This window comes from Aspergillus pseudonomiae (assembly GCF_009193645.1).
Source record: "Aspergillus pseudonomiae strain CBS 119388 unplaced genomic scaffold BDV37scaffold_53, whole genome shotgun sequence".
NCBI lineage: Eukaryota > Fungi > Ascomycota > Eurotiomycetes > Eurotiales > Aspergillaceae > Aspergillus > Aspergillus pseudonomiae.
The window spans coordinates 23,653-48,856 of NW_022476045.1; the positions used below are offsets into that span (position 1 = coordinate 23,653).

The 25,204-nt window shown below is 48.2% G+C and overlaps 11 protein-coding genes across 11 annotated transcripts; 4 read left to right on the plus strand and 7 right to left on the minus strand.

Moving 5' to 3' along the window:
• Positions 1 to 75: 75 nt before the first annotated feature.
• Positions 76 to 1,031, plus strand: BDV37DRAFT_284868 (nucleoside-diphosphate-sugar epimerase family protein; the record flags this gene model as incomplete). Its single annotated transcript, XM_032087596.1, has 2 exons — positions 76 to 327; positions 381 to 1,031. The coding sequence occupies 2 exons, from the start codon at positions 76 to 78 to the stop codon at positions 1,029 to 1,031; spliced, it is 903 nt and encodes a 300-aa protein (XP_031939539.1).
• Positions 1,032 to 1,573: 542 nt separating this feature from the next.
• Positions 1,574 to 2,143, plus strand: BDV37DRAFT_161976 (thioredoxin-like protein). The gene is made up of 2 exons (XM_032079177.1): positions 1,574 to 1,646; positions 1,713 to 2,143. The coding sequence occupies exons 1-2, from the start codon at positions 1,621 to 1,623 to the stop codon at positions 2,008 to 2,010; spliced, it is 324 nt and encodes a 107-aa protein (XP_031939540.1). The 5' UTR covers positions 1,574 to 1,620; the 3' UTR covers positions 2,011 to 2,143.
• Positions 2,144 to 2,483: 340 nt separating this feature from the next.
• On the minus strand, positions 2,484 to 3,601 carry BDV37DRAFT_284870 (uncharacterized protein; the record flags this gene model as incomplete). Its single annotated transcript, XM_032087597.1, has 5 exons — positions 2,484 to 2,674; positions 2,727 to 2,791; positions 2,849 to 3,231; positions 3,289 to 3,399; positions 3,455 to 3,601. 5 exons carry the CDS (start codon positions 3,599 to 3,601, stop codon positions 2,484 to 2,486), a joined length of 897 nt encoding a protein of 298 aa, XP_031939541.1.
• A 1,455-nt stretch (positions 3,602 to 5,056) lies between these two features.
• Positions 5,057 to 6,912, minus strand: BDV37DRAFT_295515 (major facilitator superfamily domain-containing protein; the record flags this gene model as incomplete). Its single annotated transcript, XM_032089910.1, has 8 exons — positions 5,057 to 5,180; positions 5,235 to 5,696; positions 5,748 to 5,965; positions 6,035 to 6,180; positions 6,238 to 6,355; positions 6,404 to 6,532; positions 6,588 to 6,627; positions 6,707 to 6,912. 8 exons carry the CDS (start codon positions 6,910 to 6,912, stop codon positions 5,057 to 5,059), a joined length of 1,443 nt encoding a protein of 480 aa, XP_031939542.1.
• Positions 6,913 to 8,149: 1,237 nt separating this feature from the next.
• BDV37DRAFT_252743 (SGNH/GDSL hydrolase family protein) lies at positions 8,150 to 9,803 on the minus strand. The gene has a single exon (XM_032082475.1). It carries the CDS (start codon positions 9,571 to 9,573, stop codon positions 8,569 to 8,571), a length of 1,005 nt encoding a protein of 334 aa, XP_031939543.1. The 5' UTR covers positions 9,574 to 9,803; the 3' UTR covers positions 8,150 to 8,568.
• A 230-nt stretch (positions 9,804 to 10,033) lies between these two features.
• BDV37DRAFT_252745 (uncharacterized protein) lies at positions 10,034 to 11,599 on the plus strand. Its single transcript, XM_032082476.1, has one exon. It carries the CDS (start codon positions 10,614 to 10,616, stop codon positions 11,547 to 11,549), a length of 936 nt encoding a protein of 311 aa, XP_031939544.1. The 5' UTR covers positions 10,034 to 10,613; the 3' UTR covers positions 11,550 to 11,599.
• Positions 11,600 to 13,523: 1,924 nt separating this feature from the next.
• BDV37DRAFT_273001 (P-loop containing nucleoside triphosphate hydrolase protein) lies at positions 13,524 to 14,219 on the minus strand (the record flags this gene model as incomplete). The annotated part of the gene is made up of 1 exon (XM_032084987.1): positions 13,524 to 14,219. The coding sequence occupies one exon, from the start codon at positions 14,217 to 14,219 to the stop codon at positions 13,524 to 13,526; it is 696 nt and encodes a 231-aa protein (XP_031939545.1).
• A 726-nt stretch (positions 14,220 to 14,945) lies between these two features.
• BDV37DRAFT_295516 (alpha-keto acid decarboxylase family protein) lies at positions 14,946 to 16,918 on the minus strand (the record flags this gene model as incomplete). Its single annotated transcript, XM_032089911.1, has 5 exons — positions 14,946 to 15,048; positions 15,106 to 15,319; positions 15,378 to 16,608; positions 16,673 to 16,753; positions 16,810 to 16,918. The coding sequence occupies 5 exons, from the start codon at positions 16,916 to 16,918 to the stop codon at positions 14,953 to 14,955; spliced, it is 1,731 nt and encodes a 576-aa protein (XP_031939546.1). The 3' UTR covers positions 14,946 to 14,952.
• Positions 16,919 to 17,618: 700 nt separating this feature from the next.
• Positions 17,619 to 18,704, plus strand: BDV37DRAFT_284876 (lactate/malate dehydrogenase family protein; the record flags this gene model as incomplete). Its single annotated transcript, XM_032087598.1, has 3 exons — positions 17,619 to 17,892; positions 17,968 to 18,197; positions 18,261 to 18,704. 3 exons carry the CDS (start codon positions 17,619 to 17,621, stop codon positions 18,702 to 18,704), a joined length of 948 nt encoding a protein of 315 aa, XP_031939547.1.
• BDV37DRAFT_252746 (phosphoenolpyruvate synthase) lies at positions 18,462 to 21,674 on the minus strand. The gene is made up of 2 exons (XM_032082477.1): positions 18,885 to 21,674; positions 18,462 to 18,812 (listed from the first exon to the last, which is right to left on the minus strand). The coding sequence occupies exon 1, from the start codon at positions 21,434 to 21,436 to the stop codon at positions 19,046 to 19,048; it is 2,391 nt and encodes a 796-aa protein (XP_031939548.1). The 5' UTR covers positions 21,437 to 21,674; the 3' UTR covers positions 18,462 to 18,812; positions 18,885 to 19,045.
• A 480-nt stretch (positions 21,675 to 22,154) lies between these two features.
• On the minus strand, positions 22,155 to 25,203 carry BDV37DRAFT_162018 (putative heat shock trehalose synthase). The gene is made up of 6 exons (XM_032079178.1): positions 24,383 to 25,203; positions 23,912 to 24,318; positions 23,580 to 23,855; positions 23,052 to 23,519; positions 22,893 to 23,002; positions 22,155 to 22,833 (listed from the first exon to the last, which is right to left on the minus strand). Exons 1-6 carry the CDS (start codon positions 24,467 to 24,469, stop codon positions 22,169 to 22,171), a joined length of 2,013 nt encoding a protein of 670 aa, XP_031939549.1. The 5' UTR covers positions 24,470 to 25,203; the 3' UTR covers positions 22,155 to 22,168.
• Between the last annotated feature and the right edge of the window lies 1 nt (position 25,204).

Below are 25,204 nucleotides of genomic sequence, written 5' to 3' on the forward strand. Positions count from 1 at the left end.
TGTATATTTGCTTCCGGAGATACCTAGAACGAAGACAGATATCATTCTTTTTACTTCTATCCCGCTTTCCGTACAATGACAGCCGTCTTAATCACCGGTGCAACCGGTAAACAAGGAGGTTCTCTCATCAAAAGCCTCATCTCCCGTAACGCCCCCTTTGAGATCCTCGCCGTCACGCGAAATCCCACCTCCACCGCCGCTCAGAAGCTCCGTAGCCTCTCTCCCAGCATCAAGCTCGTCGAAGGCGACCTAGACAACCCAGCCACGATCTTCCAAAATGCCCAGCGCCTAACCTCCTTCCCCATCTGGGGCGTCTACAGCGTCCAAGTGAGTAGTGGCTCCCCCCAAAGCACCCGCCCACCTCACTAACCGCTCTAAAGGCAGCAATCGGAAACAACGCCGAAGAAATCCAAGGCAAATCCCTCATCGACGAAGCCCTCAAACAAAACGTCAAGTTCTTCGTCTACAGCTCCGTCGACCGCGGCGGCGAAGAGCACTCCTACACCAATCCCACCAAAATCCCCCACTTCATCAAAAAGCACAACATCGAGCACCACCTCGTCGACCGCAGCAAGAACACCTCCATGGAGTGGACGATCCTACGGCCAACCGCCTTCTACGAGAACCTTACGCCCGATTTCTTCGGAAAGGTCTTCGCGACCTGCTTCAAGATGGCGCTGAAGGGGAAGAAGCTTCAGATGGTGGCGACCAGCGACATCGGGCATTTCGGCGCCGATGCCTTCCTGAACCCGGACCGGTATAAGGGGCGCGGTATATCGCTGGCGGGGGACGAGCTGAGCTTTGACGAGATGGAGCGGGTTTTCCAGCGGAGCAGAGGCGAGTCACTGCCTATGGCTTTTCGGCCAGTGTGTTCGTTGTTCATGGCCATGATGAAGGATATGGGGTATATGTTTCGATGGTTTTATGACGAGGGGTATGGGGCCGATGTGAGGGCTTTGAAGGAAGTTCATCCTGATATGAAGGATTTTGGAACTTGGTTAGAGACGGAGAGTGGGTTTGTGAAGCGGTGATTGTGGTTTTCTGGTTTCTTTGAGGAGTTTTGCTAGAAGAATGTGTAGACTTTCAACTCTGTACTAATACTGCTTTGTTTGAAGATGTGCTTGTGGGAGACTGCCGAGAATACAATAGGGCTTCTTAGTAGAAGTCACCCAACGGTGAATATCCCTGTCTCCAAAGATCTCGAAGTTCAAAGGCCAAACTCACACACAAATGCTGGAATATCTGGACCTGCCCAAGGAGCATCCTAACATGCTTTGTTTTCTGAATGGGGGGAGGTCTGTACAAAAGATCTGCACGGCTGAAGGAGGGGCAGATAGTGGGTATCCAGATGCATTAGCGGCAAGTTCAGAGCCCTGATGATTCGGCAACTGTGCTTTTTCAGCTTTATACACAGCCATTCCCTCAACGTATCGGCAAATGTGACGATCCAAGCGAGGTGGGGTGCAAGATCGACTTGAGATCGGTATATAAACAATCCATCCCCTTCCCAACACTGCCCTTTTTTTTTCTCTCTTTTTTTTTAAAACCCCGCCCAAATTATAACTACCGTTCTCTCACACTATCCTCCTCCTAGCATCAGATCCTCCTCAATATCTCATCATGTCTGTTGTTGCTTCACTCCAAAGGTATGACATATAGAAGTATTGTCCCCAGTCTCCCTTGGAATATAACTGACCGTTCCCTGTGCTTAGCCACTCCGAGTTCCAAACTCTTATCAACTCGGGCCAAGTTGTTATAATCGACTTTTGGGCTCCATGGTGTGGTCCTTGCCGGTTCATAAGCCCGGTGTTTGAAAAACTGGCCTCCGACCAAGCGTTCAGTTCGATCAAGTTTGTCAAAGTCAATACGGATGAACAGGACGACATTGCGACTGAGGTTGGAATCAGGTCCTTGCCAACTTTCATGGTTTTTCAGGGTGGCCAACAGGTGGATCAGCTTGTGGGTGCTAGCCCCCCAGCCCTGGAGCAGCTTGTTCGGAAACATGCATAAATATTCTGGCCCTAATTAGATAGATATGCTGTCCGGTGGTCAGGAAAGGAGAACCATCAGGTCAAGCTGTGTGAGATCGCTGGTTTGTCATAGGCTTGGACCTTCCTCATGAGCTTTGTCACTTAGTTTTGCTGGTATTATATTATGGCTTTAGAACGAACTGTAGAGTACAGTTGATCCCTATTTCCTTTGGCATTAGGTACAGATTAGAATAGGATGGTTGAATATAGATACGCTATCTACTGTTTCATTCATCTTATTATTAAAAGTAAATGTAGTTTCCATCATTAGGTATGTAATATTATGTATAGAATTAGTGCACAGGGCTGAAGGTATATACCAAGACCTAGTCGCGAAAAGGAAACCTGGATAGAAGAAAGACTCAACATATTGTGCATAGCCCTCCCTTAAGAACCATTGATCGACGGGCAGTGACTGACAGCACAAGTGCTAGTCTTTGGCGATGGAGCTCATCAGGCCTCTGCTTTCAACGTGTCGCCAGTCATTTGAGAGTCGGTTAAAGTAGTTAAATGGCATTTTCCGAGTCCCTTTGCCTTGGATTTGGTGAACATGGAGAAGGCGGGTCGCATGACCATAAAACTCCCTGCTATGATGCCTACGCTGGTTTCTATGTCGGAAGTTATTGCGACCATGGTTGTTTCGTCTGGTTGAAGGGTTAAATTTGATCGCAAAAGATACAAAGGGCGTGTCCTTACAGAGAAAACTTTCCTCCGTCATTAGATGTACGAAAGGGGCTCGAGCGATGACGGCTGCAAGTGCCCTGTAAGGATTAGTTAGTATATGGAACAGATAGAATTCGGGGCTATGGGAGACGAACAGGCAGCCAAGTCCAAGAAGGCCAGCAATTGCGATCTTGTCGCTGCGATCCAGCAGGAGATGACTGATGAAGAGCGCAGGTAAAATGCCGATAGCAAGGTCGAACACGGCATCTATCACGCTATAGAAGTATATGATCTTGACCTCGATGTCATTGTGGCATATCCCTTGACCGGACGTTTTGTCCCAATAATAGGAAACGGGGGAACATTGAAACGTGGCGAAGAAGAACAAAAGAACGCCCGTCAGGGTAGATAGGACGATGATACCGTAGAGAAAGCGCAAATGGACCTTGCTGGGGGCAAAACGAGCAAGTGTAAGGCCGATGGATACCCTCATGATTGTAGCGGTAATCGCGTAGGATAGTTGACCAAGCCACCAGCACTATATAGATAGGCGATCAATGTCTTCTATCTACGGGGAGAAACATGTCACACTCACCAGCATCGCGCGTTGGAAATCCTTGGGTCGATCATGAAAGTCCTCCGTTTTCCGACCAATACCATATACTCCCCCGATGATCCCACACAAGGCGAACATTAAATTGGTTATCTGATTCCGTGTGGTCAGCTATTGATTCATGAATCCGGTGTTGTGGGAAACTCACCATGGCGGTAGCCATGAATCCATCGTCCCATCCAAAGCGATTCACAATTCGGATGCGCACATAACATCGGAATAGGACCGTTATTGTCGCTAGACTCCCTAGAACAGCCGGAACGACGACAACCCCAAGGCTTCTACCGTGTAGCATGATGGGCACGGCGTGAGGTGTATGGGCACCTGCGTTGCTTGGAAATAATGGGAGGTGTAGCTGATTAGGAGGATAACTGGTTCATTATATGGCTATGTTACCCCAGAAAGTCTCTTGCCTGTAAGGTTTCTAATCGCTTTGAGGGTCGCCGGAAATCTTCTCCGAGTCAACGATCAGTCATGGGCTCCAGCACTGATCGGACGTTGTGAAAGAGATCGCCACGGACCACGATGATAGGTCATAGTGGCTAACCTAATTATTACCAGACTATTGAAAAGGATTGAGAATAAGCAAACCTCGCGTGGTGCATCATAGTGAGATTTTAAATACGTATGGATATATACAGATAGTTGCCTGGACGCGTATCTGTGAGTACTCCAAACTGCATTACTCACCGATCTAATGAACCTTTGGCTAATATTTGACCATGAATTTTCACGCCACTCTTAGGGGCGTCCTTCTGGGCCTTCTTACATTCTTGACAGGCTTGCATTCTGTCGCCACCCTGCAAATGGGACACATTCTCATGAACATGACTTTCATTCAGCAGCAAGGGACTTGAAAATATGCATATATAAGTGTTAATGATCAACAGATACTGCTTGGAGACATCGGTCAACGACCCCTCACATAGCTCAGTTACACAGTAGATAATTATGATCTTTTCCATACACCCTGAAAGATATTCTGTTTTATATATGTCGTACAAGACTGGAGAAATAAGGGAAGTATGCGGATAACTACAACGCCATTCGTGGTAGACTGGCTCTATTGTATGTTGTTGCGCAGATGACTATGAGCCAACCCCTGGTTGGCTCTGCCAAGATATAAATCTTTTATGGGGAATTGCTTTATCACCTTCGTGTGTGATTCTGGGAGAGGCTTCTGCTTCGAGATATCCTGGCAACACCGCTCCCAGGTGCGATTTAGGGGGAACAAAAGTCTATACAGAGTTCATCAAAGGCCCTGTGCATACGAGCACAGGCATTACGTATCCCTGAGCGCTGTAGACATGACATATTTGCCCCAGAGGTCGATCAATTGCTGCTGTGCATTGGCTGTATACGCGTCCGCTAGGACCAAGAGTCCCTGTACATTTTTCTTTCTCTGGGAGATTAAGTTCATCCCGTGGATTGATCATAAACCTACCCCGTAAAGATTTCCAGTATACAAGCAAGGGGAGGGGAGGTGACCATTAGCTCCTTGGCGCCATTCGCTTAAACATTGTACGAACACGATGCACAGTATTGGGTACATCTTAAAATTAACTCATTTTGCGGAGCGTGAAGTTAATAGCAACGTCCCTGAAGTCATAGCTTTCGATATGATATCAGCCGCCTTGTTCTTATCCTGACGTATGGTGATGGCCTTTACATAGATCTCGATTTTTAGAAGAAAATCGATCGGTGAATTGCCCCATATCACATAACTTTAAGCATAGTCCTTGCAGCCTTCCTACAATGTGTATCTGAACTCAGCCGATCCTTCGAGCAGCATCAGGCCCCGATGAGCTCTCCGATTGGCAAAAACGAAGTACACGCTCAAAGCTAGTACCAACACAATAATCAAGGCTGATGCACTGTTGCCATAGACTCAGATTAGCGATGCTATCTAAGAGGGACAGGATACTCACACAAGATTGGCATAGATCCCAGGATAATATTCAGGTGCATCTTGGGAGCGGAAGACCAAGGAACCTGCGATTCCACCAACCCCACCCATTCCGATCATCATTGCACTCGCAAAGGCTCGTTTCCACTGACCGCGGATATTGCCCGCCTGGTATGCCAGAGCAGTGGGTGCGCTGGCGTTTACTCCTCCTGTCACCAGAAACACACCAAAGTATCGAACACTGTTGCCTTTGGCTAAACCCATCAGTGAGATCCCCACTAGTTGCATTAAAGCGTTGACGATAAGAATTGGCCCGCGTAGCCGGTACTTGTCGCCAAGCCAGCCTTCAAAGATCATGAGAATGCAAGCCCATACGTATGGTGGTGCACTCAGATACTGCGATTCCCCGACGCCAAACCCCATACCATTGCGCAAGATCAATGGAAGAAAGTATCCGATGGCGTAGGTCACAGTCATCAGGCAGCTAATCTTGGTGTTAGGTTGTCTATTTCTATGTTTGGGAGAGATTCAATACCAGAATATAAGCCCATAGCCCCAGAGCCGAATGTCCGCTGCATGTCGAAGAAAGTTCTTGATCGAGAAGTCTTCGGGCTCAGCATCTCCTCTGTCTCTATTCACCCGGCGGATGACGAAGGCGCACTCTCTTTCACTGAGAAACCTCCATGATCGATGTGCTTTGTCTGGAAAGTCTACAAGCATCACAAATGCTAAAAGGCCTATAGCCAACGTGATCTTTGCGAGTTGGAATATTCCTAAGTCAGCCCTCATACACAGGAATCAAGGTGGATCATGACAACGGACCACGCCTTCAATAATAAAAATCCATCTCCACCCTGCAAGATTCTCAATGCCATCCATGTGGGTAAGCCCATATGCAAGAATGTTGGCGATTGCTTGAGAGAAGAGACCAATTGAGTAGAACACTGAAAATCTCTTGTGCATGTCGTCTGAGTCATGTTAGTGTCGCTATATTTAGGAAACGGTCGTCCCTGTTGCCACTTTACATCTAGAATACCAGCATGACAGTAAATATACCACGCCTGGGAAATAGCCACTTTCAAAGACCCCCAAGAATACCCGCGCGATAAGGGCATGCTGCCATGTTTTCGTGAATCCCATGCCCTGGAGGTAATATTAGCTATTGTCTACCCTAAAACGTCGACAACGTACAATTGTAATGCCTCCCCAGCATATGACCATTGTGGTCAGGAAGTTTCGTGGGCCAAACTTTCGAATTGTAGCGGTTACGAATGGCTGGCAGAGTACATATGGTATGAAAAAGATGAGCATTACCAAAGACTTAGCCAGACCGGTTAGACAGAGTAATCACGCTATGTCAGGGTCGGAAACTTACATAGCGATATCCTTCAGTCATTTTCAGATCCTCGTTCATCCTAAAGCTGTCAGTGACTTCCATGCGGAAATGAAGTAACGATGAGAAGAATAGAATGAACGCGCAGTGCGCTATCCTACCCTGCTATCGAGGCAGTCGACACATTAGATCTATCCATCAAGCTGATGCAGTACCCGAGTCCGGCGATAACAACAAGCCTTCGATCGGCACGATGGACAATCTTTCTTTGCTCCTCGTAGGTATATTCTTCATCATCATCAATATTTGCTGGCCCACGCTCAAGCTTGTTAGTGGGAAAGTCTTTCTCGTCGGAATATGGAGTCATGATAGTTAGAATAAAGTCAATGGTAGCGAGAAGTGCCCAGGAATCTATCTGCCTTTATAATTCCCATTCTTGGGTTCAACACGGACTCATCCCGCAGACTGTCTCCTCGCCTATCTATATGGGCGTAAAAGAATCTAAGTGGCCACCAGCGCTTGCGATAAGCACTCTTGGAAGGATTAGGTTGGCGGTTCGTGCGTGCTACTTTTAGAGCCCGAGCATACAAGGTGATGCTCCTCTCTACTCCTTGAATTTGAGAGTGTCCCTGGGTTTTCATGACTGGATCTTCAAATATTTGTATAGACATTGTGCCCACGATATGTCAAGTGCATTGTCTGCAGTTTGAAGCTCTATGGTTCATGTATATAGGGCTACCCGAACGTGTCGTGCTTCTTATCCAAATTCACTACTCATCTCGGCGCTAGATTTAGTCGCCGTACTACTAGCAAACCTACAATACTACTGTTGTAGCATGAGTACCAAATTGAATTGTTCCAAGTGCCGAGAAACCTCCACTTAGTTGATTCCTTAAGTGTGATTCGGCAGCCTTCACCATGTCGAACGTAGGTAGGTGTACAAACAGCCTGCTTTTACCCCAGACCGTTTTTTCAGATCTGCAAAGTGCGGAATGTTTAATCCGGATAGAGCATGGAATCAGTCCGCCAGATACTCTATGCGGAATCGTGGATTGATATGTTGCCAACTTCGGAGCGAGGCTAGGGCACTTAGGTATGTCTTTAGCCATTTTCTACTGATATGGTTGATTTAACAATTATCTTCCTGGTATTCCCCCCAACCAGCCGATGACAAGTATAAACGCAAATTACTCTTGCTTGATAACTTGGCGTGGTGCTCATATTTTCTGTATCTCCGCCATATTTCTCCATGACGAGTAGGGAAGGTTTTGGGCGAAGGGTGGAAATATATTTATGAAGCACATACGTTTTGTATGTTCCGCACCACGGAAAGATGCTCCGCCCCTTTCTTGTCTTTTTTTTTTTTTTTGCGTCTCCTGCCCAAACGCATTGGCTGCTGTTACTGCGTTGTCGTCCTTTATCACACGGGTTCTCTGCCAATCTCGGAGTTCGCCCCGCAAGAGTGCGGAACTTGCCGCTATCTTGATTAGAATGTGGGGAATGGGGTACGAGTACTTCATCTAGAGACATACTGTATGAAAGCATATATACCAATATCTGGACAATAGTCGGATTAAAAACACGAGATTTATCATTTGTTGGAGGGTGAGTCTGATCCACTGACTGAGATTGCCGGACAAAATGTATAACAGCACATTTTCAACCCAGCAATTGTCAGTGTGGCCGAGTGGGTTACTTCAACTTGGCTGCCTCTCATTATTACTTTCTAGCTTTCTTAAATATGCATATAAGCCAGGACTAAACTATGGAACAACAGTACTCCCATAAACATGAAGTCTTCTATAAAATGGTTCATCATTTCCAAGGAAAGCTCATGGCTCCTAGCATTTGCAAGTTCCCACCAATGGAACCATGCGGGATTCTGTCCTGACCTCGATGACCTTCTATATACACTGGGCATGCAATGTGCATAGGAGCCCATCTCTGTACTTTGTGACGCAGTAGATGGACGGGAGTGAGACTGGTGGCGGTTCGTATTGGCCTGGAGATAAAAGTAGCCGGTTTATAGTATCATGTCTGGTACCCCCTGCGGAAGACCACCAGTACCTTGAAGATTGGATAATCCAGACAATGGCCCGCCCGCCATGATAGGAATAGACAGCGGAAAGGTCCCAATGCTGAAACTTTGTACCAGAGTGAGTGTGAATGCACGAGCAATCTGATATTCGCCCTGAGCATTTGGGTGAAGGCCATCATAACCCACTGGACACGCTATCGGCGCGCAATCATAATTCTCGTAGAGCTCGACCAGTTCAACTGGTGAATCCAGGGTGGTCCATCCGGGAATCGCCTCTCGCAATAATGCATTGTATGTATTAGTGCTAACGGGGAGATCTTCCCGGCCGCTGATAAAGGTTCGCTGGGGAACGTTTGCGATAGCAAATTTAAGTCTCGGATTAGCTGCACGGGCATTCAAAATAAATGTCTGCATGCTGTCCACAGTACCTGCAGCGTCGCTGTGGAACCAGGCCATGTCGTTGAAGCCCAGCATCAGAAGTATCAAGTCGGCAGGGTAGGCAGCGAGAACATCGTATATTAGTCCTTTATCTATTGCGACGGCGCGACCCCAAATCGCAAAATGGTCCTTATCAAAGTCCTGCGACACACCGGCTGCGTATCCTCCACTCGTTCTGATCTCACTCGTCCAATGCGGCTCTTCATTGCTCGAGGGCGTTGCCGGCAGCGAGGGCAAGTCCGACTGTGCTGTGCCATTATACGGCCCTACAAAGTCTACAGGAAGGCCTTGGTCTTTGAACCACTCCCAGAGACGAAAACGCCAGGTCCAGTCGCCCTCTCGGCCTTGAGACATGGAGTCACCCACAATCATGACCTTGAGCGTGGGCTCTAGAAGGCCATGTGTTGTCATCCAACTGCCCGGCTCCTCTTCGGCCGCGTCTCTCATGGAAGTCATCCTTGCCAACATAACCAAAAGACACGTGATCGCCAAGCAAAAGTAGAGACTGGAAACGAGCCTTGGGGCAGAAAGCCGCCTCAGAGGGAGGACCATGATGTATCGTACTCGCAGATGTGAGATGACATTTTCTGGTGAAGCACGGGGGCTTTGCTGATTTTTACTGAGCGAGAATTTGCCCCCTGGACACGCTATCAATAAGGCTAGTAAGCGCTTGCAAGGGTAGCTAGAACGATGTCCATATCATGGCCTCCGATTGTGTAGGCACAGATGTTTTCCTTTGACTAGAAATGGTATGTGTTTCTTTGGGTGGCCACTCGAGTCACAATTTAGTCGCATTTGCTCCTTCGCTTAGAGACTACGGATGAGAAATCACAAATTGAAAAGCGCACGATGTAACCATGTCGATGATATGATTGAGCATTCAACGCCACGCCATCACAACATAAATTAAATCACATGAGGGGAAGTCAAAACCCTAAGTTCTAACTCATTTAGTACTTTGATAATGTGAGAAGGGAAAATTCCAGGGCGCCCCTCCAAGTCCAAACAGAAAACACTTCAAATAAACTCGGGTTCTTTTGCATACTTTCCCCTGTACTAGTGCATTTAGCGTTTTCCTCGGTACCTCCACTTGATATCGTCCGATGGCCGGATTGGGCTACTGTACCCTTGGTTTGCGCGCTATCAAATCCAGGATGCGAACCACTAATGACACCAAATACGAAAAGTGGGACACAGCTCGATCGCCATGATTCGCAGCAGACCAAGTGTCAATCATGTCTTGACGTCAAAGACCCCGGTGTCCTGCTAGCAAATGTTCAAACTTGACTTACTATGCGAATTCTAAGAGGAAATTTCTGCACCGACTTGCATCGACCGACCACCTATCCGATTTCACAAATGAATTAGTCCCACAAGAACATTCATGAGTTCGGCTAAGCGATCGGTGTACCGGATCACCGTTTTGCAGAATGCAGTGTGTAGATCATGGCTTGATTTTGGTCTAGATCACTCGATCACTGCCGTATCGGCTATTTGACTTGTCAATCAGTGCTTCCTTTTTCTCCAACCTCCCATTAGAACATTTCATTTTCTTCCTTCACTTATTTCACCCCTTACTCGCAGTTTCATGCATGGGATCCAACCCAAGACTCAGTCACTCGTTACTTACCACGCGGGCCTCGGACGACGAGCTACATCCAAAAAACAGTAGTTTCAGCTCCGTGGAAAAATATATTATATCAGTGTTTGTCGCCGTCGCCTGGTACAATGCTATTGAGTTGATCGTTTTCTGTCTGTCGACGTTCAAGTTCTACCGAGGATGGTATTTCTGGAGCTTGTTCATTGCATCGTTCAGCCTCTTCCCAATATGTCTGGGTTACATATTCTACATTTTTTATCCCGGGATACCGTATTATCTCTCGATCTCCTTGATCATTGTGAGCTGGTCTTGTATGGTAACAGGCCATTCTCTCGTTCTATGGTCGCGATTACACCTTATCATACACTCCCCCAGAGTGCTCCACCTGACGCTTGCAATGATTGTTCTTGACGGATTTGTACTCCATATCTCCACGGCCGTCCTACTGTACGGGAGCCACTCACATAATGTCCTCATGGCGAGCCGGTCTACGAGAGGGTATAATATTATGGAGCGGGTTCAGCTGGTAGTGTTCTGCGTCCAAGAATTGGTGATCTCCGGCATATACCTGTGGGAAACGGCAAAGATGCTGCGCTTGAATCCCAGCCCACTTCACTATAAAATTCTCAGCCAGTTCTTGGTTATCAATATTTTTATCATTATACTCGACGTGGCTGTTGTCGGGATTCAATTCGCAGGATACTATGCCCTTCAAGTGACCTTCAAACCGGTGGCGTACAGCCTCAAGTTTAAACTAGAATACGCTATTCTGGGCCGCTTAATAGCTCTTGCCACGAGTCCCTCCAATTCTGAGCCATTCCCGTCTACTTCGCTGGGGTCGACCGGCGTAATTGAAAGCCGGTCTGGTCATGGGACGCGACATCGGTGCGTTTCATTGGAGCCTTCCGAGCGAGGGCAGGAAAAATAAAGGCTTTGGCGTGAATGCTTTTTATAGACAGTTATCAAAGAGTTCAAAACAAGGGAAGCTCTAAAATCTCACATTAATCATCGGGATCATATAACAGCCAACCAGCACGGACGTAGTGATAATCTAAACAATAGCTGATGGCTCAAATCTGCACTTCAGACGACATGCTTCACATCTTCCCTTGGAGATTCCGTCTTTTCAGCCATTGTTCGGTACCAACATTGAGAAAGAAAGGAAGAGATCGTACGCATTTAAATTCAACAGAACCATATGATACTGCTCTTTCGCCACTCCGCGTAGTACTGAGGCCCGGCTTAACCAAGGAGTGAACCTGTAAAGCATCACGAAATGTGAGGTAGCAGCACATCAGCACGTTGCAGCTCTGACCAAGGATATAAGTAACCTGAGCCACCCTTGAACAAGTGGGAGACGAACAAAGAGCATACAACAGCCGGGATCTTACTGGTGGCCATTCAGCCAAGCAAACTCCCACTAATCTATAGGTGGTCAAAGTTGGGTTGCTGTTGATCGCGCAATCATCTGCACCAATGCAGCTGACACATTAAATGGGATCTGGTATTGGATAAAGATCCTGCTGCGTACAACACTACATTCCTGGGCTGCATTGCGCTCCAAGTCCGTTCGTTGGCCAACACTTTTTGAACTGTCAGCGAACTGTGGTTCACGAGTGGAACGCACCGGAGCTCTCATATAACGAGTGCTTATTGGACTGGAGCAAACAAGGAGGAAAATAGTAAAGTGCTTCAGACTTTGCCTCCATGCTCACTAGAACCAGGATGGGGTCTTGATTTGGCCCGATTACGAGCTGGGCCTTGACTGAGGGAAAAGATTGATCGATGCCGCTAGACCAGCAGATACGTCGATTTACTAGGAGTGGAGCAAAACACTCAGAAGTCCTTTCCATTGCCATGCTGCTTGTCACCATCCACAGCTAAAAGTCGTGGCCACAGTTGGGCCATCTGCAGGTGAAGACGCACCTCGTCACATCAGCCTCAGCTGAACAGCAAACATGCCCCGCATAAGAACTAACAGCCCGATGATGAGGGGACTAACTTGTAGGCTATTTATGTAGTGATTGCAGGAGTCTTATTGTGCCACTGCGCCTGCAAAGTCGTCCAAATCCCCCAGCGCTTCACTAAATCGTATTACACACGATGGACTGAAAAGGAGAAGGAGCCCTACTTCTGTGTCGGAGATTTGGAGCACTGCGAAAGCCAGGTTCGAGAAGCTAACTAGGAAACGGCTTCAGCAGAGTTCGGCCGATTCGTTGCAAGGTTTGATCCAAGGCTATTCCTCAAAGAACCTGGATGCAGAGAAGGTAAAGCGAGCTGGCCTACGCCTTGCTAAATGCTTGCAGCTACTAGGTGGAGTAGTCGCACGGGCCGCATCACTGGTGGGAGTGACTCTTTCGCGTATATATACAAGCAGGGCTAACTCTGATGAACTAGGCCGTTCCGCCAGCTAATGTCTGCTTCAGTGCATTGTCGGTTCTGCTTAGTATTCCGTCGGACCTTCATGGCTTCCATGCCACTACCGATGACATCTTCTTCGAAGTTGAGCCAGCGCTAATGCAGGTTAGGATGTATCACGACATTGAGAGCAAGGAGGCAGTTCCTCCCGATATGGTGCTGACTATCAATGAAGTCAGGATCAGCTTTTGGACGCTTTGTGCCAATGTATCAGTTTCAGGGATGGGGGCTTCTTTATTCAATTACCAGATTGAGATTCCACCATTGTTCGTTGCACTCCAGAATTGCTGGCCGTGTATCTGGTGATCTCCAACTTCAATTCTACGTAGTTCTATCTGTATTTCACCCATGAGATGCATAAATACGAGGAAGCTCTATGTGTATGTAGTCTAGATTAGTGCTATCCATATACTTACTATTAGTAAACCTTGATACACCCGTATCCGCCTTGCCCTATGTTAACCAATGCATGTTTGAATTCGGTCTATGGCTCATCAACACTATGGACAACCACGGCAGGCTTGATCAGGTTTGCGCGTATATCAACATTGTTTAATATGTCATTACTCTCCGCCCTCCGTACCGCATCCTCCATTGTCTTCTCAATCCCACTCTCCAGGTGCCGCCGCGCAATGCGCCTCCTCGCCACCTCCATATCAACATCCACGAACCACGTATCATCCACGTAGTCGCCGATCTCAGACCATGGCGACATATTGTATGCCAGATAGTTCCCTTCGATAATGATCAACGAAACCTCCGGTGACACCTCGATCGCCCCCTCCACCGGGCCACCGACAGCGTGGTCGAACTGCGGCGCATAGATCACCTCCCTCCGGACCGCTTTACTCAAATGCAGGGCTCTGACGAGCTGCAGCACACCCGATGCGTTGAAAGTCCAATGCGCCCCGCGCCGTGCGTGTGCTTCGTCGGGATCTGCAAGCCCGTCCAAGTACTTCTTGGGGTAGTGGAAGCCGTCCATGGGGAGGGCGATGGCAAAGGGCTTTGTTGCGAGTGCGTTAAGCCGTGCGATGACGGTCGCTGCAATGCTCGACTTGCCTGCACCTGGCGGGCCGCTCAGAGCGATGATTACCCGCTTAAGGGGACTGGCGTCGCTGCTTTGCTGGGCTTGGGATATTTGCAGGGCTCGGCCGACGAGGGTTTGGTAGACGGCTTCCATGATGGCGGTGGGTTGTAGTTGGAAGGAAGCTAGTTTGTGTCAGGAGGGTCGCATCAATTCACACGTGAATGGAATGATAGTTAGATGTCTCTATTTATTCGGACAGCCCCTCTTATCCCCGTCGGGCGACTGTGCACCGATTGTGGATGACCTACTATGGCGAGATGGATCCATACCGGTTGGATTGCCGAAAATGGACGTCTTTCCACTGTAGCTGGACGCGATCTACCCCGATACAAAAATTTATTTTATCAATATACGTTCGATTTACACAAGGTTACCATACCAGTCATGGTGTACGCACATGATGGTCAACCACGGCCTTTGGTCCATTGTACATCACTCTCTAGTGAGGATTTATGACACAACCTCAACGTTTAGTTAGAATGTGTTCCAATGGGGCACCAGGTTCTTCATGTGTATGCGGGTGTTACTGGTGTGACAGAAAAGCCAGGTGGGAGTGCATCTTTCGGTAACACTGGCATGTTACTGATATCGTTTAGCCACGAGGCAAGTTGACTGGTATGACCAGCAGTTGAGTAATGCAGCAATAGAAGTTTTTATAAATATGGCCTATACACATACATACTTTGTCCTCAGTGCCCTTCACTTTTCCCTACATCACATAACTGTTGAAAAGTACTTTTAAGCCGTCATTCCAGCAATAAGTCTCGCCGGTTATACAGCTTATTACTGATCCAGGCGTCTCAAATTAGCCCTTTGTGAACTATGCTTACTCCACTGCTTGTGAGTTCCTCGCCGCTGCGGCTTCTGCTGTAAGTTTGAGAGCCGCCGGTGCGTCATCTTTCGGCATATACAATTCTACAAGCTGGAAAGATCAGTTAGCTAAAGAAACCAAACTTATATTGAGTAGCACACTGCCTACCTGGAAATGAGGGGAAAAGGCGAACTGCTGGTTGTTAAGCAACAATGTAAGCTCATTCCGGGTTGAAGCCTGGTAGGTGTTGTAGTGATGTGGACCTTCAGCCCCAAACGCCTGGACCAAAGCGGCGTGCTTCCAAGGCTGGATATTATTGTACTCTTCACCCCAGCCGTGTATATACCGTTCGATAGTGTACCCGTCGTTGCAGATCACAAATCTAGATCTCATTAGCAAAGCAGAGTAAAGCCGCCGGACAGTTAGTGATTTAAACTGACACGATAGGGTTTAACTTTTGACGGATCATTGTGCTCACTTCCTGCGCCGTCATCTGGAAGCTACCATCCCCCACAAAAAGTATTACTCGCCGATTCTCAGCTTCTCGGACGGCCAATGCAGCCCCAAGGCATGCGCCTACAGAATACCCAATGCTACCCCAGAGGACCTGACTGATCGCTGTGACACCCCTTGGAAACCTCGTTTCCCATATTCCGAAGTTTGCAGTACCTGTCTCGGTAATGACAATATCGCCCTCCCGTAGCCAATTGCCAACCACAGGCCATAGCCAAGAGTGAGTGATGGGCCCATCTCTGGACTCGATGATGCCACTGGGGATTGTGTTGCAGAACGACGAGGAATTTGGGCTGATGCTTAATTCACCAATTTCCTGGATGACCTTTTCTAGAATGCCTCTCATCCTCACCTTCGGATACAGGGAATACCGGACCTGGACATGGTCGCTGTAAAAGTCAATCGTATTCAGCCGGCTGGTTCGATATGAGAATCCCGTCGTATTAAAGTCTGATTTCAACGGTCCAATGCTGAGGATCAAGTCGGCCGACTCCACCCTCGCGGCGACGCCTTCATTGGAACCGGTCCCCGCATATACACCCCCAAAGTTAGGCAGTGTTTCATCCACTGCTCCCTTACCCATCGGAGTGACGAAGGTTGGGAAGCCAGATTTCTGAATCAACTTATGGACATACTCAAGTGCATTGTGGCGGATTGCACCAGCATCAACCAGAATAACCGGGCTTTTGGCGGCATGAAGATATTTCATCACAACGTCGACAACGTATTTCTCCTCCTCTGGTTCATTCAAAGGCTCTGTAAGGTCAATTGGAGAGAGAAGAAGCTCTCCTTCAACCTTTTGCTGGACCATGTCGGTGGGTAAAGCAATGTATACTGGCTGAGATTGTATCCAGCACTCCCGAAGGGTATGATCAATCAATGCTGGTGCATCGTGAGGATCCGTGATCTTTGCCACCATGATAGCCAGGTTGGCGCTGATGTTAGTAAAAACATTATAGTCACTATTACCCAGGGTATGGTGGAGTAACATGCCATCCCTCTGCGACGCTGTGCTGGGTTGGCCAACAATATGCACAACCGGAACATGCTCTGAATATGCCCCGGCGATTGCATTCAACGCGGACAGTTCGCCTACCCCGAATGTTGTAATAATTGCTGAAATTCCTTTTATCCGAGCGTACGCATCGGCAGAGTATCCTACACAAAAATACTAGTAAGTTTTGCGGCCGTGGTATGAAGCACCCCATACAGGAAGCTATACCGGCATTCAATTCATTGCAGTTCCCAACCCATGTGAGCCCAACCTTTGGGATATAATCCAGGGCCGCTAGGTTATAATCTCCTAAGAACGAATCAGCAAGTATAACGAAGTGAGAAAACAAAAAGACAACGAAATACCAGGAACCCCTTGTATGGTTCGTACACCCAATTGATGCAGTCGAGTGAACAGATACTCGGCGATATCTATCGGGGTTTTCATTGCCGAAACGCGAATATCCAACGCCATGCTTAGACAACTTCGGGATACCCTCTGATTAACCACCTAACTTCACAAAAGTGTCACCCAAATGTATTTAATTATGCTCCGGATTGTCAGTCACAGAAGTCAGAGCAGCATGTACCTCATCATCAATAACTTCCAAACCGTCTCGCTTATATTCGGTTTGTACGATCAACATCCTTGCCATGTGGAATTCAAATTCAGATCCATGGTACTCAAACATCTGGGTCAATGACCTGGCTACCAAATAAATCACCTGAGTTGGATCCATGGAAGCCCATTCTAAATACCATGTATATACTAATGAGAACTATGGGGTATTGCGCTGAAGGATGTGTGCCACATAACGTGAGCTACAAAACTATCGTCAATTTGTCACCAATATCCTCCGTTGTGATAGAGACCCGCGCTACAATATCATATTTTGGAACTTTGTCACGCTCTGGCCATTCAACTGGTGACATCATTCATACCGTGTTCTATCGGGGTCCCAGACTTCCCCCAGAAAACTACATGGTACATGGCATGATGCGGGTGACAATTGTGTAGCCAGGTTATCGATCGCTTTCGAACCGTTCCATTTCGCATCTGTCACGAATACGAGCTTTGGATAAATGCCGTCGTCCCGCCTGTCACCATATACAAGGTGTCCGATCTTTCGATTATTGATCTTTGTGAGATTGAATATCACAATCAGCTGCCGATAATGCCGTCTGAACACAGTCTCCCACAAACACGTGTGGCCATTGTTGGTGTTGGTCAGGTCGGTTCTGCTGCTGCGTACGCGCTCATCCTGGGCCGTGTTGCCGATGAGCTACTTCTTGTCGATATAAAAGCGGAGTTGAGAGACGCTCAAGTCCGTGACCTTGCGGATGTGGCCTACGGCAACAATAGTGGCATCCGTGTACGAGCGGCCACCATTCAAGAAATCGGCCAATGCGATATCGTGGTCATTACTGCTGGATCGAGATATTCTAGAGGTAAATGGGGACAATAACTACAGCTCTGATACATATCCACTTCGTCCACGCAGCAAGTTCTTACATATTTCCTAGGTGAAACTAACGTGCAGCATTTGTACCACAAAATCGCCATCGTGCAGGGCATAGTCAACGAGGCGAGGCCTTTTCGCTCGGATACAATCTTACTGATCGTGGCGAACCCTGTCGATCTGCTCACATCCCTGGCGCAGGAGCTTTCCGGGCTCCCAACGTCCCAGGTTTTGGGGTCAGGTACATTCCTTGATTCGGTCCGAATTCGCGGACTATTGGCAGAGAGGGCAGGGGTAAGTCAGACATCATCCTTTGCCCTGCTAGTTGGGTTCCAGTGCTCACTAACGAATTCCTAGGTTGCAACTAGCTCTGTTGATGTTCAGGTCGTGGGGGTCCATGGAAACTCAGAGGTAGTTGCATGGTCTGGGGTGACCATTGGGGGCGTTCCCGCCGCACGATGGTTCCCTGATAAGACCTCCCACCTCGCTGAGGTTGCGAATCAATGCAAAGCTAAGTCGCAAACAATTATTCGAGCCAAAGGGGGCACACCGTTCGGAATTGGTTCGGTAGTCTGTAGTATTTGCTCCTCTATCCTCTTCGATAGGCGGGACGTCTGCTGCATCAGCCACTACCTGTCCAATTACAAATGCTGCTTTAGCCTCCCTGTCGTGCTTGGTAGGGAAGGCGTCATAAAAGCGATTGATATGCACTTGGATCAGAAAGAATGGGAGGACCTTGACGAGTCAACGCAGGAATTGAAACGCATGGTGGAAAGGCTTAAATCAGATCAGGGACAGTAATTTGAGCTCCACCATGCATCTGGGTGACAAGATATGTCCTGTCTCGGGGTGGTCAAGAGATGTTCTTTCGAAGTGTGTCTGTGGGGTAGGAAGTCAAATGAATGAGTACTAGTACTACTATTAGTGGACTGCGTGACATAGCCTCACGATCGTTTGTCATAATGAAAAGGTTGTATTCACTTGTTTACTTGAAGAAACAGATATCAGAACCAACGTGGTATGTTGATGCATCATTACCGGACTTGGAAGTAAAGGCAGAGAAAAAGGAAGAGCAAGACCTAAAGCACTTTTGTAGACTGGCCCCATTTTCGATACTTGATAGGACGTTGTACCACCCCTGATCATGTATTTTCACTTGCAACGACATGTCTTTTCACTGCGAAGAAGCTATCCGGGCTGACGGAGATCGAGTCGATCTTGCACTGAACCAGGAACCGAGCAAACTCGGGGTGGTTACTGGGTGCTTGGCCGCAAATACCGATTTTACAACCTTTTTGCTTTGCCACCTGGATAACCTGCTGCAGCATCCACTTGACTGCCTTGTCCTGCTCATCGAAAAGGTCTGCGAGTTCCCCGGAATCACGATCGACGCCGAGGGTGAGCTGCGTCAAATCATTGGAGCCGATAGAAAAGCCGTCGAAGTATTGCATAAAATCAGCTGCGAGAATAACATTGGACGGGATTTCACACATAACATAGACCTGCAGTCCATTCTCCCCCCGCCTGAGCCCGTTCTCTGCCATGGCGTCCAACACCTTCTTCGCTTCTCCTACTGTGCGGCAAAATGGAATCATGACAATTGCATTCCTGAAGCCCATTCTCTCTCGTAGACGTTTAATTGCAAGACATTCTAACGCAAATCCCTCTTTGTAGTGGGCGGAGTAATATCGTGAGGCGCCACGGAAACCTAACATTGGGTTTTCCTCGTCCGGCTCAAACTCACGGCCACCCACAAGACGGGCATATTCATTGGTCTTGAAATCGCTCATGCGGATAATAGCAGGCTTGGGATAGACGGCAGCACACAAGGATGCAAACCCGTGAGACAGTTTGTCGACAAAATATTCCGGCTTGTTGTCATACCCAGTCGTCAGCCGGCGAATGTCCTCCTTGGCCTTCGCGTCCCTCAATTGATCAAAGTGGACAAGCGCCATGGGATGTACTTGAATTGCATTGGTGACAACAAACTCCATACGGGCCAGTCCAATGCCATCAGCCGGGAGTCTCCACCAGCGGAAAGCTGCTGCTGGGTTCGCGAGATTGAGCATGATCTTTGTCCGAGTTTCCGGGAACTCGGTCAAGTCCACAGACTCCGTCGTGATTTCCGAGCTCCCCTCGTACACAAAGCCGTTGTCGCCCTCTGCGCATGAGACGGTGACATCCTGGCCGGTGTGCAGGATGTATGTAGCATTTCCCGCACCCACTATTGCCGGGAGGCCCAGTTCGCGGCTGATGATAGCCGCATGCGAGGTTCGTCCGCCATGGTCAGTGATGATGGCTACGGCTCGTTTCATGATGGGCACCCAATCCGGGTCGGTGGTTTCGGTCACTAGTATACAGCCATCAATGAATTTGTCGATGTCCCGTGCGGTTTCAATGAGACAGACACGGCCTGACACTGCTGCGTCACCAACAGAGAGGCCCGTGGTCAACAGACGCCCTTTTTTACCAACTTTATACGTTTTGAAAATGGCAGCATGGCTACGCGAATGCACGGTTTCTGGCCGGGCTTGAACAATAAACAGCTCGCCCGTAATACCGTCTTTAGCCCATTCCATATCCATCGCGCAGCCATAATGCGTTTCAATCGTGCAGGCCCAACGCCCGAGCTGAAGAATTTCTCCGTCATTCAGCACGAATGTTGCTTGCTCAGATTTCGAGGTAGGCAGATTTCTGGTGGGTGTCTCTGTACCGCCAAGGACCATTTTCATTCCCTTTTCACCACGCTTTTTCTCAATGATCGGGACCAGGCTCTGATCAGCTAGCAGGGGTTTGAATACTTGATACTCGTCGGGATTCACGGTCCCTTGCACAACATTCTCCCCGAGCCCCCATGCGGCGTTGATGAGAACGACCTTGTCGAAACCAGTTTCGGTGTCGATAGAGAACATGACGCCGGAGCCACCGACATCAGATCGAACCATTCGCTGCACCCCTATGGAGAGGGCAACGCTCATGTGATCGAATCCTTTGGCCTGACGATAGCTAATAGCCCGGTCCGTGAAGAGTGACGCATAGCAGCGTCGACAGGCATGCAAGAGAGCCTCTTCACCAGAGATATTCAAGTAAGACTCTTGTTGACCGGCAAAGCTTGCATCTGGTAAGTCCTCTGCAGTCGCACTGGACCGGACCGCGACACTGAGATCGTCAACCCCAGCCTTGGCACAGAGTTGACGATAGCCAGCCCTAATGGCGGCTTCTGCATCCGTAGGCCAGTTTCCATGAAGGAACAGAGCACGCACCGCATGGCCGGTTTCAGCAAGAGTTGTCTTTTTCAGTTGCCAGTTCTCAATTAATTTGGTTATTTTCTTCCGGATGTCATTGACGTCTAGATAGTGCCAATAGGCGCTCGACGTCGTCGCAAAGCCAGGTGGCACTGCAATGCCCTTTCCTCCCAGAACAGTGATCATTTCACCGAGGGAGGAATTCTTGCCGCCAACCAGAGGTCCATCTTCGCGCTTTAGTTGCTCGAAGTTTCGAACAAATTTCGCATGAGCACTCGCGTCATTCATCTTTATGACAGTTGTAAAGAATCACTATTGCGGTACCTGCCCTGCAGTTGGATCACCGTAGAAGTATTGCTCCGGTGGACTAATCCTTGTTACCACACACCACTCGGGCGTGTAAAACCGCGGATTGTGCAATTCTATACATTCTCGAAAGTCGAGGCATGAGAAGAAACATCAGGAGATATTCTGAAGTAAACTTTCCGTTTGGCAGTAAGACCCTGGTTCAAATAACTGTCTGCACATTGGAGGGTGTATCATACGAAGTCAAAATGTGGCTACAGTTGACCAGACTACCATCCTGAAATCTTAAATTGAGAACCTTTCGGCCGAGTGATCATGCCACTGTACTCACAGGTTCTTTATTGCCTCATTTGCCCATGACATTTGTACCTAGAAAACGATAGGTTGTCTTTAACCAAAGGGTGGCGAAGCCTGGAGCTGCTACTAGCTGGGGTACCATTCGCTGTCTACCTACAAAGATACCAAATAGTCAGGCTCATGGGTGGTAAGAATATTCGTCTTTCCTAAAGCTAGATAGAAAACAGAGTTATGATTACCATGATGACTCGGACTTTTCATCAATTGAAACAAACAGTGCTGAGAGCCACAGCTACTAGAGTTGAGGCTCCGATCCAGACAGCTAAGGCCATTCCCTATCGCATCATTAAACCAGCATTGCGAAGTCAACCAAGGAGACACACAATATGAAGCGCCAGTCATCATTCATGGAACATTTCAAGTATACGGCCCTGCCTCCTGGCGTGCTAACTTATCTATATCTTCCCCATTTGGCTCAAAGGTACCCGGACGGGACACCTTCGAGGCCAGGAACATCCAAGCAGATGCATTGCCAACCGTAGTCAGGTTATCTGGCAGTCTTTGTGGGGCATCTGAAATGACTCGTGCGTAGAGTTCTTTATCGGTGAAAAGATGGAATAAATGTTGTGAGACAGTGTCGATGTCCCCATTATCAACTAGTAAAGCGTTTTGCATCTTGTCTAAGAACGAAAATAGCCTTGCTTCTCTGCTAGCGATTACAGGCTTCCTCTTTTGGAGAGCCCATAGAAGGACCTCTGGTATTCCATGGACCATGGAGAGTTGAACGAGAACACGAGCCTGTGTAAGGAGAGTATTCCACATCTGGTCTTGGGGGCCAACCTGCACAACACAAACGCGATGTGCAAGGTCCTCCATTTTAGTGTTGATATGTGCCAGCAAGTGGTCATATGTGAGCCAGTTTTCCGGGCTGTTAGATGGGCCATGGTGACAAATTAGCAGCTTAGGCGGGGGTGCACCCTGGTGCACTTCCATATATCTCTTGCAGAATGTGGCGTAGGCGTCGAGCAGAGGAATAGTTCCGTCTCCTAGCCGTAACCGTGAGAGATGGAGAATATATTGCTCTATGCCTGTCAGCTCATACTTCGGGTAACGACGACACAACGTGGAGATGTGCCCTTACCGTCAGGATACGATATGGTAGAGGATCCCAACACCCTGCATAAAGAGTGGAACTCCCGTCCGTAGAAGGTGATGTCCTCGGCCGCAAGACTTTTATTCAGCCCGTCAAATCTATTTCAAGGTTAACAGCTAGCAAGTTCAGCGAAAGGCGGTGTCTTACTGGTCCACTGTAACTGGTATATACCCAACACACCTATCCGACATGATGGATGGTGTCAGTTCACGAGGCAGTTGGGAGACTAGAATGTCGACGTGCTTTAGCCTTGTTTTCACAAATTCCCACACTCTAGTCTGTGGGCTTGTCGAATCTTCCAGCAATCGCGGTTGCTGGACGTGCGATCTATTTTCAAAAATAACTGGTCTTTGCGGGTCACATTGCTTTGATAGCAGTGCCAACGTCAAGAGGGGTGCACTATCAATTATAACCACGTCTGCGCCACCTTCTGAGCGAGGCCGTAGGGGCCCGTTTTCTGCTAACCAGTACCGTCTAGCATTTTCATAGGCGAACTCCAGGAGCCGTAGCTCATCGTCCGTTGCAAGGTATTCTTCCGGTCCAGTTAAGCCTTCCATGACATACTCCATCTTCCTCACGATTCGAAGAATACTGGGCCGTGGCTTCGGGACATACCTGCAACATTGGATGGTCAATATCGGTGAACAAGTGCATTAGGGATGTCAAGACACTCACCATTTGGTATCTACTCCAAGTTTGTGGGAGAATCGGACCAAAGCGTGTCTGGTATGCACATCAGGCTTTCCCTCACATGTCATACTGAAAAATGCTATTTTAATCTTCCTCTCTATCAGGTCGTTTGCAAATTTCTGGACAACATTCCATGTATCAGGGTGCACAGTCTCCTGGTAATCTCCTTTATCCCCAACGTGTACACAAAAGCGCTTGTCAACCTCCACCATCCCGTCGGCACAGATATGGTTGTGAAGGACATGCCCGATACCAAATGACCTATAGAATGTTAGGATTCAGGTCTTTCCAGCAACCGCCTCCCATTGTAACATTACCGTAAACATTTCCGCGCCATTGAATCCGCCTGTTCATCGAGCTCCTTTCTCTCCCAACCCAAAAACGTAGCGAGCTCGCCGGGCTCATCTTGCTGCCTAAAATGGTCCTTACATTCCAGCACCAAAGGGACAACATCAAGGTCTTTCCAGAGAAACGAGCATAGTGATGGCCATCTGTGGGCAAGAGTTTGCGGCAAGGCCACGGCTATTATCTTCTCTCCATTCTTGGTCGCATATCGTCGTAAATAGGATATGAACTCGCTCGTCGCGAAGGAAGGTACATGGGCGCCCTGAACTATCACATTATAGTCGAAGAAGTCCACCAGCTGTGTGGCATTGCGAATGGCAAGTACGACCTTGCTGTCCGAGCCCTGTCTTACCAGCTCCGATATTCCTGCATAAACAACCTACTCACTTTTCTTAGCTTTTAGTCAACAATGTTAGATGTATATCGACCCAGGGCTTCCCTACATGGAAAGGAGGCCCACACCAGGAATTATCTCGTGAACAGCGTTCCCCAGTGCGGATCCGCAAGTCGACTTTCGGGGATGAAAACATCTGATAAGTTTATCAACACCACCAGTGTTATGGCTCGATGTGAACGTATGGTAGTACGTTGTTTCACCGCGCAGCGTTTTTATTCGGGATTTAGCAATTTGGGAGAAGTCTGTGTTCCCTACAAGACAGGTATTTTGCATTACTCGCCTCGTTGACCCAAACAGCCCTCTGCCGACTAAAGTATCTCGCCACAGTTAGAAAAGAGATAGTTTTATTCCGTTGACAGGCGACGTGGCAAGTGCGGATGAGGGCCATATAACCGACGAGACCGAGAGAAGTGGCGTGATATAGAATCTTGGCTCAATAATACGAAGCGAGGCGTTAGACACCAAAACGAACAACTTTTGGATTCGCTGCTGTATGAAGATATATGGGAAAGTAACTTTGTACCTCTTACTCACCCCTGTCACTCGGCCGCGGTGACAATTGCCCGCACACCAAACCAACAATCGTCGCCATAACGGACAGTGGGCATAAAGGTCCACCCTATCCTTACATATTAACGCAACAGAACTCGCGGATTCCGTGTTTCGAACCTTTTGTGGAACTCAAATTTCTATCTGAAAGCCAATGTTATCAGTCGTATGATCGAACCATGTTATCCTGGATATCAGGCGCAGAAACATTAGGCTCCACTACGTCACGTTGAGGTATACGATATACGAGCCAGTCTCATGGATTATAGTAACATTATATGCCGGCGTAGGCCATCAACCTGCCCATGGCAGTCTTTCG

Bases quoted from the DNA above. Each gene is read 5' to 3' on its own strand.
- BDV37DRAFT_161976 (XM_032079177.1), top strand. From the start codon at position 1,621: ATGTCTGTTGTTGCTTCACTCCAAAG. The intron at 1,647-1,712 runs GTATGACATATA...CCCTGTGCTTAG, and splicing joins GTTGTTGCTTCACTCCAAAG to CCACTCCGAGTTCCAAACTC.
- BDV37DRAFT_252743 (XM_032082475.1), bottom strand. From the start codon at position 9,573: ATGGTCCTCCCTCTGAGGCGGCTTTCTGCCCCAAGGCTCGTTTCCAGT.
- BDV37DRAFT_252745 (XM_032082476.1), top strand. From the start codon at position 10,614: ATGGGATCCAACCCAAGACTCAGTCACTCGTTACTTACCACGCGGGCC.
- BDV37DRAFT_252746 (XM_032082477.1), bottom strand. From the start codon at position 21,436: ATGAATGACGCGAGTGCTCATGCGAAATTTGTTCGAAACTTCGAGCAA.
- BDV37DRAFT_162018 (XM_032079178.1), bottom strand. From the start codon at position 24,469: ATGTTTTCATCCCCGAAAGTCGACTTGCGGATCCGCACTGGGGAACGC. The intron at 23,856-23,911 runs GTAATGTTACAA...AACATTCTATAG, and splicing joins ATGGCGCGGAAATGTTTACG to GTCATTTGGTATCGGGCATG. The intron at 22,834-22,892 runs GTAAGGGCACAT...TGACAGGCATAG, and splicing joins TACCATATCGTATCCTGACG to AGCAATATATTCTCCATCTC.